Source organism: Nicotiana attenuata, unplaced genomic scaffold (assembly GCF_001879085.1).
Source record: "Nicotiana attenuata strain UT unplaced genomic scaffold, NIATTr2, whole genome shotgun sequence".
NCBI lineage: Eukaryota > Viridiplantae > Streptophyta > Magnoliopsida > Solanales > Solanaceae > Nicotiana > Nicotiana attenuata.
In genome coordinates this window covers 187,534-196,712 of record NW_017670306.1, presented here as the reverse complement: position 1 = coordinate 196,712, position 9,179 = coordinate 187,534, and the positions used below count along the sequence as shown (strand labels likewise).

General features: G+C 43.2%; 1 protein-coding gene across 1 annotated transcript; it reads left to right on the top strand.

Moving 5' to 3' along the window:
* The first annotated feature begins 1,665 nt into the window (after nucleotides 1–1,665).
* On the top strand, nucleotides 1,666–8,979 carry LOC109237547. Its single transcript, XM_019403868.1, has 4 exons — nucleotides 1,666–2,053; nucleotides 2,162–2,328; nucleotides 2,374–2,733; nucleotides 8,773–8,979. The coding sequence occupies exons 1-4, from the start codon at nucleotides 1,666–1,668 to the stop codon at nucleotides 8,977–8,979; spliced, it is 1,122 nt and encodes a 373-aa protein (XP_019259413.1).
* Nucleotides 8,980–9,179: the final 200 nt, after the last annotated feature.

The following is a 9,179-nucleotide window of genomic DNA, read 5'->3' as shown; positions in this document are numbered from 1 at the left end:
GGAAATCGACCCCGACTCTTGTTGGGTAATGTTCTTCCACAGACCGTTTTCACTCGCTATTGAGTGTGGATTGGACGTGGATCGATTTTTGGTGCCGTCATCGGGAAGTTAAAACTGTGTCAGCTATATATTTGAGTGTGTTTTTGGAATATCTTCTTTCCCTTCCATGTTACTAACTTGTTTAAGAAATTATAGGTACAAACATGGCGAACAATGATCTTGAAAATTTGCCTTTGGGGGAATTGGACGGCGAGGGGGAACAAGTAGATGAGGTACCTCTTGAGCCTCAAGCCAATCAGAGAGGCCGGGTACCACATGAATACGTGCCTGTTCCACCCCCACCTCCACCACGAGCGGCTCCACACTGGATATTGCCCAGCAAAGGTTATGCTAGTGCAATAGTCCCTCCCCGTATTAGGGCGGGCAACTTCCAAATCACCAAGGTGATGCTCACTTTGCTTGAGCAACGAGGTTTCTTTGCCGATGCTCCAACTCAAAATGTTTATAAACATTTGAAGGGCTTTGTGGATACATGTTGGGGGAGCAAGCAAACTAATGTTTCCGAGAATACATTGAGGCTAAGGCTTTTTCCCTTCTCTCTAGGGGGGAAGCTTTAGATTGGTTGAAACGATTGCCGAACCATTTAATTCACACTTGGGATGAGTTGGCAGAAAAGTTCATTGCTAAGTTTTTCTTTCCCGGGCACATGGATACACTTCGATATGAGATCGTGGCATTCAATAAAGACCCAAATGAACCACTACACGAAATATAGGAGTGCTATAGAACAATGGTTAAGGAATGTCCCAACAATGATATGACGGAAAACATGATTCAGCAAACCTTTTATCGTGGGATTAACACAACCCACAAATTTGTAGTGAATCAACTAGCCAGTGGGAACTTTATAACTATGCCTTATGCGAAGGCGTGTGAAATCTTGGATGAGATGGCGGAAACATCGTCGGCTTGGCAATCCCGGTCCAATGTTCCACAAGGTGATCCAAATATGATCCACATTCATAAAGAATTGCAAGACCTATGGTCAAGCCATTGCCAAATTGACCACTACCATGACTCAACTAGAAAAGGCCAACCAAATCAAGTGCAAGCTCCTAATCAAGTTAATGCTAAGGGAGTGAATGTGTTGGAGAACAAGAGGAGGACCAAGGGTCTACAAGTGCAAACTCGAGTGGAGAACTATGTGCAAGATGATGGAGGTTTTAAGCAAGATGATTATTATGAACAAGAGGAGGAGGTGCAATATGTGAATAATTTTCAAGGGAAAAAAAATAACTTCCAAGGCCCAAACCAACAACAATGGCAGCCACAAATCAATCATGGCAATTAGAATTCTAACAATCAAGGGAATTGTCATAACAATAACAATCAAGGAAATTGAAGTGGAAACAACCAAGGAAATTGGGGAGGCAACAATCAAGGTGGATGTAGTAACAACCAGGGCAACCGGGGGTCAAGTTTTCAAAGGCCCCCTATGTATCAACAACCGAGAAACCCACCTCCTTATCCTTCCCATGGTTCAAGTTCTTCAAATAATTAGATGAGACGTATTGAAAGTATGTTCAAGCAAATGATGGAAATAATGCTGATTCGTATGCCCAACTTGCCTCACACAACACATCAATCCGTAACCTAGAAGTTCAAATGGGGAAAATATCTCAAGCTCTAAATTCTCATCCTAAGGGGGCAATACCAAGTGATACGGTGGTAAAACCAAAGCGTGGTAACAATATGGGGCATGCCATAGCGGTTATCACAAGAAGTGGAAGAGACGGGAATGTACCCACCTCAAGTGGAAGGCGACTTGTTGATGATGATCAAGTGATGCAAGAAGAAGAGATCTCGAACAATGTGGTTCAACCTAATGAGAAAGTTCGTATTCATATTGATGACAGTGTGGAAGAGACTCAAGAGGAGGTGAACCCGTCTAGGATACACAATATTGACATACCGGAGCCGGTAGTGCAAAAGGCTAAGGCACCATCACCTATGCCTCAACCTCCATACCGTCAAAGACTTGCCAAGCAAAATGGTGAGAATCAATTCAAGAAGTTCATTCAAATGATGAAGAGTCTTTCAATCAATGTGCCATTAGTCGAAGCTTTGGAACAAATGCCCGGTTATGCAAATTTTATGAAAGATTTTGTGACAAAGAAACAGTTGATGAATTTTGAGACCATCAAAGTCACTCATCAAGTGAGTGCAATTGTTCATTCAATGGCTCCTATGTTGGAGGATCCCAGTGCTTTCACGATTACTTGTACAATTGGAAGTGCCGAGTTTGCTAAAGCGCTTTGTATTCTTGGGGCAAGTATAAATTTGATGCCCTATTGAGTTTTCAAGACATTGTAGATTGGGCAACCAAGACCTACCTCTATGATATTGCAAATGGACGATCTTACCATGAAGAGGCCGTTGGGTGTGATTGAACATGTTTTGGTTCGGGTTGATAAATTCATCCTTCCGATGGATTTTGTCATTCTAGATTGTGAGGTTGATTGTGAGGTGCCAATTATTCTTGGGAGACCTTTCCTTGCTACGAGTAAGGATCTTTGTGATGTTGAAGCCGGAGAACTCACTTTTCGGGTTGGTGATAAAAATGTGGTATTCCATGTGTGTAAGTACATGCGGCAACCAAAAAGCAAAGAGGTGTGCTCTTTTGTGGATTTGGTGACCGATGTCACTGTTGATGATACAAGTTCTAAACTCAATGTTGGTGATATGTTGGAGGCCGTCTTGCTCAACTTTGATGATGACGAGATGGATGGCTTCACGAAATGTGTGAACTCTTTGCAAGGAATAGGGTCGTACAACTATGCACCCAGAAATCGTCCTTGGATCTTGAAAATAGCAAGACTCCTCCTACAAAGCCTTCTATTGAAGAGCCACCTACCTTGGAGTTGAAGCCATTGCCTCCATATATTTGGTATGAATTTCTTGGCCCTTATTCTACTTTACCTGTTATTCTTTCCTGTTATTTGACTAACGTGCAGGTAGATTCCATATTGGCGGTGCTACAAAAGAGGAAGAAGGCTATTGGGTATACCTTGATAGATATTCGGGGTATAAGCCCCGCCTTTTGCATGCATAACAGCATAAGTCAAGTTGGAGGATGGCGCTAAACCATCTATTGAATATCAAAAAAGACTCAATGAGGCTATGCAAGAAGTTGTCAAAAAGGAGATTATCAAGTGGTTGGATGCCGGTATTGTCTACCCCATCTCCGATAGTTCATGGACTTCTCCGGTTCAATGTGTCCTAAAGAAGGGGGGCGTGACGGTGGTCACCAGTGACAACAATGAGTTGATCCCTACAAGAACAATGACCGGTTGGAGGGTTTGTATAGATTATCGCAAGCTCAACAAAGTCACAAGGAAGGATCACTTTCCACTTCTTTTCTTGGATCAAATGCTCGATAGATTGGCCGAACATGCTTTCTATTGTTTTCTTTATGGGTACTCGGGCTACAATCAAATTCTCATTGCTCCGAAATACCAATAGAACATGGTACTTTTGCTTTCAAGCGAATGCCATTTGGTTTGTGCAATGCATCAATGACTTTTCAAAGGTGTATGATGGATGGCTATTTTCACGAACATGGTAGAGGACTACCTTGAAGTCTGGGTGGGGATTCTTTTGATTATTGTCTTGCAAATTTGGACAAAGTGTTGGCCAAATGTGAAGAAATCAATTTGGTACTCAATTGGGAGAAATGCCATTTCATGGTTGAGGAATGTATTGTCCTTGTCCATAAAATCTCAATGAATGGACTTGAAGTTGGCAAGGCAAAGATTGAGGTGATTTCTAATCTTCCACCCCTAACTTCGGTGAATGTTGGGGAGTTTCTTAGGCCATGCAGGTTTTTACCGGTGCTTTATCAAAGATTTCTCTAAGGTGGTGAACCCATTGTGCAAGCTTCTTGAGAAGGATGCCAAGTTTAATTTCAATGATGATTGCATGAGAGCTTTTGAATTTTTGAAGCTCAAGTTGACAACTACTCCCATTATCACCGCTCCAAATTAGAGTGTGCCCTTTGAACTCATGTGTGATGCAAGTGACGTAGCGGTTGGGGCTATTTTAGGGCAACATATCAACAAAATTTTCCATCCGGTCAACTATGCTAGTAAGAACATGAATAATGCCCAAGTCAACTATACCGTCATGGAGAAAAAGCTCTTTGCCATTGTGTTTGCAATTGAAAAGTCCCACCCGTACTTGATGGGTGAAAAAGTTATTGTCCACAAGGATCATGCGGCGCTTAGTTATGTTATGAGAAAAAAGGACTCCAAAGCTTGGTTGATGAGATGGGTGCTCTTGTTATAATAATTTGATATTTACATCCATTATAGGAAAGATAGTGAAAACCAAGTGGCGGACCACTTGTCTCGTTAGGAGGAGGAGGGGAGGCCGCATGATGTCCTTGAAATCAATGACTCTTTCCTCGATGTGCAACTTTTGGAAATTTCAATAAAAGAGGTACCATGGTTCGCGGACTTAGCAAATTTTCTTGTGTGTGGAATCATTCAGGATGAGTTCTCTTCAAGCCAAAGGAAGAAGCTCAAAAGGGATTGTCAAGATTATTATTGGGATGAACCATACCTTTTCCGAATTTTTATGGATGGGGTGATTAGGAGGTGTGTACCGGAAGAAGAGCAAGGTGATATTCTTGGGGCTTGTCATTCTTCGTCATATGGTGGTCATCATGGTGGAGCAAGAACGGCGGCCAAAGTGCTTAGTTGTGGTTTCTATTGACACACTCTTTACAAGGATTCTAGTGAGTTAGTGAAAAAATGTGATGAATGTCAACGGGTCGGTGAAATCTCAAAGAAAAATGAAATGCCTCTCACAACCATTTTGGAGATTGATATTTTCTATGTGTGGTGCATTGACTTCATGGGCCCTTTTATGAGTTCTTGTGGAAACACCTAAATCTTGGTCGTGGTGGATTATGTGTCCAAATGGGTTCAGGCCATCGCTTTACCCAATAATGAAGCGAGAAATGTAGTGGCTTTCTTGAAGAAGAATATTTCACAAGGTTTGGTACTCCACGTGCAATTATAAGCGATGAGGGTCACACTTTTGCAATAAGGCTTTTGACACTTTAATTAGCAAGTATGGTGTTACTCACAAAGTTACGACTCCCTATCACCCGCAAGTTAATGGGCATGTGGAAGTCTCCAACCGGGAGATAAAGAGTATCTTGTCTTAAACGATGAATGCTAATCGGATGGATTGGTCCAAGAAGCTTGATGATGCATTATGGGCTTATCGGATAACTTACAAAACACCTATCAGAATGTCGCCATACCGGTTGGTGTTCGGAAAAGCTTGTCATCTTCTGGCGAAACTAGAGCACAATGCAATGTGGGATCTAAAGAAGTTGAATCTTGATTGGGATGTAGCCGCTAACTTGAGGGTTGCACATTTGAATGAATTGGATGATTTCCGGTACCATGCTTATGCGATTTCGTCCTTGTACAAAGAAAAGATGAAATATCTTCATGACAAATTCATTTGGAACAAAGAGTTCAAGGTAGCCGATCTTGTATTGTTGTTTAACTCAAGGTTGAGAATGTATCCTGGGAAGCTAATATCCAAGAATATTGGTCCATTTGAAATTATTGGTGTGACACCTTTTGGTGCTTTAGACTTGAAGAACAAAAACAATAAAGTATTGCGAGTCAATGGTCACCGGTTGAAGCACTACTTGGGCAAGGTTGGAGATAGCCATGTGGCGGCGGTCATTCACTTCACCTAAGGGTATTTTGTGTCGTGCTGCGACGTTAAATTAGGCGCTTCTTGGGAGGCAAGCCATGTTCTTTTCTTTTTTCTTTTGTAGTTAGGTGTTATTTGTGTTCTAACTTGATTTGAAGTGTGCTACAGGGATGAGTGTGACTTACAAGAAAAGTGGACAAAAATATGGCTAAGTGTTCAAAACTCTACGACCGTACTTTATTTGTGCGGGCCGGACATTTCTATGTGCCACGACAGAAGAGCATTGCGGCCGCACATTTCTCATGTGGACCGCACATTTGAAATATTGAAAAAGTGTCAAAATACTAATTCTCTGAAGTTTAAGCTTGTCAGTGCGGAGGCTGATTTGCAATCGCACCTAAAAATGTGCGGACCGCACATTGAGATCTGAGACGTTCAACCCAGGTGACAGAGTGCGGACCGCACATGTTAATGTGCGGCCGCACATGTTAATGTGCGGCCACACTCGACTCTTTTCTCTTTTGCAAACACTTGGTATAAATAGAGGAATAGAGATCATTTTACACTTTTCCCTCTCTAAACAAACATTGTTGCTCTGTTGATTTTCTTGAGAGGTGTTAACTGTCCTCACACACAACCACCTGCGATTATTCACCCATTGCACTCACTCTGTCTGGTATGTTTCAATTGCATGTTAAAGTTTTGTGTTAGTTTAATTTTTAGATTTTTAGTTCTTTTTAGGCTATTTGTTATTAGAGTTAAACTATGTGTCCATGTGGGGTAGATCAGAACTGGGTAATCATAATACATGCTCTAATGGGCTTGGGCTAGTGAAATTTCATGTTTTTACCATGTTGCCATGTCTATTTGTGCAAGAAATAAAAAATCTAAGTAGAAAAAAGATATGATTGTTTGTAACTTTTAAAATCTGCGTCGCACTTGAATTTGTGCGGTCCGCAGATTAGGAGTTCTTGGCAACTCAGTGAAGCAAGGATTTGCGGCCGCAATTTAAAATGTGTGGACCACATATTTCTCTTGCGGTCGCAGATCGACCATCGCACTATCTTCAGAGACTCTGCACTTTGAGAGTTTGAAGTGTTGCCACACTTGTAAATTGTGCGGACCACACTTCTTTGCTGCCGCTGCACAACCAAATTCTGCGGATTGCAGTTCCTTTCTAGGGTCGCACATAAAAAATATGCGGAACGCAGAACCAATTACCTGCAGACCTCCGTTATACTCATAACCCCATTGTGTCGAATTGTTCCTCCCTTGCCTACATAAGTCCTGGATGTGTTGAATAATGAATTGAAACTAACAATCTTCTTTCCTTTGATACAAATAATGGTTCGATCGAGAGGCCGAGGTGACACTACAATGGGAAGGGGTGAATCTTCTAGGGGTCGAGGTAGAGGTACCTTGCCCCTTGGCCGGCCTAAGACCATCATAAAGAAAGCCACAACAGGTAGAGGGAGAGGTGCAGACCTCTCCGAGTCTAGTTCCTGTGTCCCGTAAAGAGAAGTGTCAAAGGGCAACTCAACCTCTATTCAGGAGGAGCAGACAGCCACACACGCGAGGCCACAGGGGAGATACCAACTCAAGGATGAGCCCTCTTCATCTCACAACACCTCCGAGGGTTCGGAGAGTGCTAGCTAGTCCTATGAGCCATACTGGACATACTGGATAATGGTAGAGGGAGAGATGGTACAACCACGGGTGTGGAGAGATCGAAGAAGAAGGAGGTATGAGAGGATATTTGTAAGTTTGGCCACCTTCACTGATTTTCGTATGTGGTGACCAGTGAGGTCTTTGACTATTGAGAGACAGTTTCTATTAAAAGACTTGGAGACATACAACCTGCCGATCTTAAGGCAGTTTAGAGAAAGAAAGGGTTGGATGTGGTTCACTGAATGAGTTGAGGATGCCAAGGAATACCTCATCCAAGAGTTCTATGCTAATGTTGCTCACATAAAGAAGGGGATGAAGGTGACCAAAGTTCACAAACTCAAGGTGAGGTTTGATCAGCATATGCTAAACGCGTACTGAGTTGAGGATGTGGAGCCGGAGTATCGGGAGAAATGTGCAATGAAGGAAGAAGTCCGACCTTGGCTGGATGAGATCTTAGCACCACAAGGGCCACGACCACCATGGATTACCGCTGGGGTTCCCATTCAGCGGAACACATTGAGCTTCGAGGCGAAGGGGTGGTAGACCTTTGTTTGCAACAGATTGGATCCGAGCCAGAACGAGACTCATTCACCTATTCCTCGGGCTGTTCTTGTGGCTTCCATCATGGCCACGTACCCAATTAATGTGGGTGCCGTGATATTAGCCAACACTTCTTTGATAGCACGACAGGCTAGCTCGGCTACCCTTATCCCAACACTATCACAGAGTACCTCACTGATGCAAGGTAGAGCCGAGTTCTTTTGACACCAAAGTGAAGCCGAAGAAGCTATTTGAATGGTATTCACTAATGGATAAGACCAACCCAAAGAAGAAAACCCAGCCTTCTACCACTGCAGGCCAGTCTTGAGCCAGCAGTGGTAGTTACTGAGACAACGGACCTTCCATCCACCTCTGCTGAGTCCTCTTCCAGTGCCGCTGCTATGCCTCCGCCATCATCCTCAGCTCCTACCACGGCCGTGCTCCAGCTCTAAGGCTAGTGCCCAATGCCTACAGCTCCATTATCTGCTCTGCGAGTCTCCCAGACATTGGTGAGTCTCAACAACTAGATGCAGACAGCTACTTCAAAGTTGTCTGACTTATCTAGTACTATGCAACGCAATCCACTACATTGGCACCACATGCCCCCTCTGACATCGATGAGATGCTCAAGAAGATTCTGGAAAACCAGAAGATGATCATGGACACCTTAGTGCAGCATGTGTCGGTTCTTGAGGAGTTGGGAAAAGAAGTGAAGATGATGAGGAATCCCAGGCAAGCAAGAAATCAGTTGACAAGCTCAGAAAGAAGGTGACTAGACTTTCTACAGCTGGGTACCTACCTTTTGATATGCTACTTGACTTGCACCAGTCCGTCCCAGATCCATCAGCACCATCTGCACCGGTAGCACCAGCTGGCCAGTCTGAGGAGCCAGACCTTACTACCGACACTGCTGAGGCAGTGCGTGGGATATTCACCACTCCCGCCACACCTAGATTTGACAATGAGGAAATACAGTTGGCTGATCCTGAGGGAGATGATATTGCTAGGGACACTGAGATGTCAAAGGATCCATAGGGAGTTTTCTTCACCCTCTCTTCTTTCACTCTTATTTTGCTAAGCATTAGGGACAATGCTTACTTTTATTCGGGGGGAGGGGGTGCTGTTTATTTGATACATTGACACATTTTGGATACATTTGGACTGTAATAATTGGATGATTCTTTTTCTTTTCTTATTCGTAGTTATCTATCTTTAGTAATTATTGTTCATTAGCT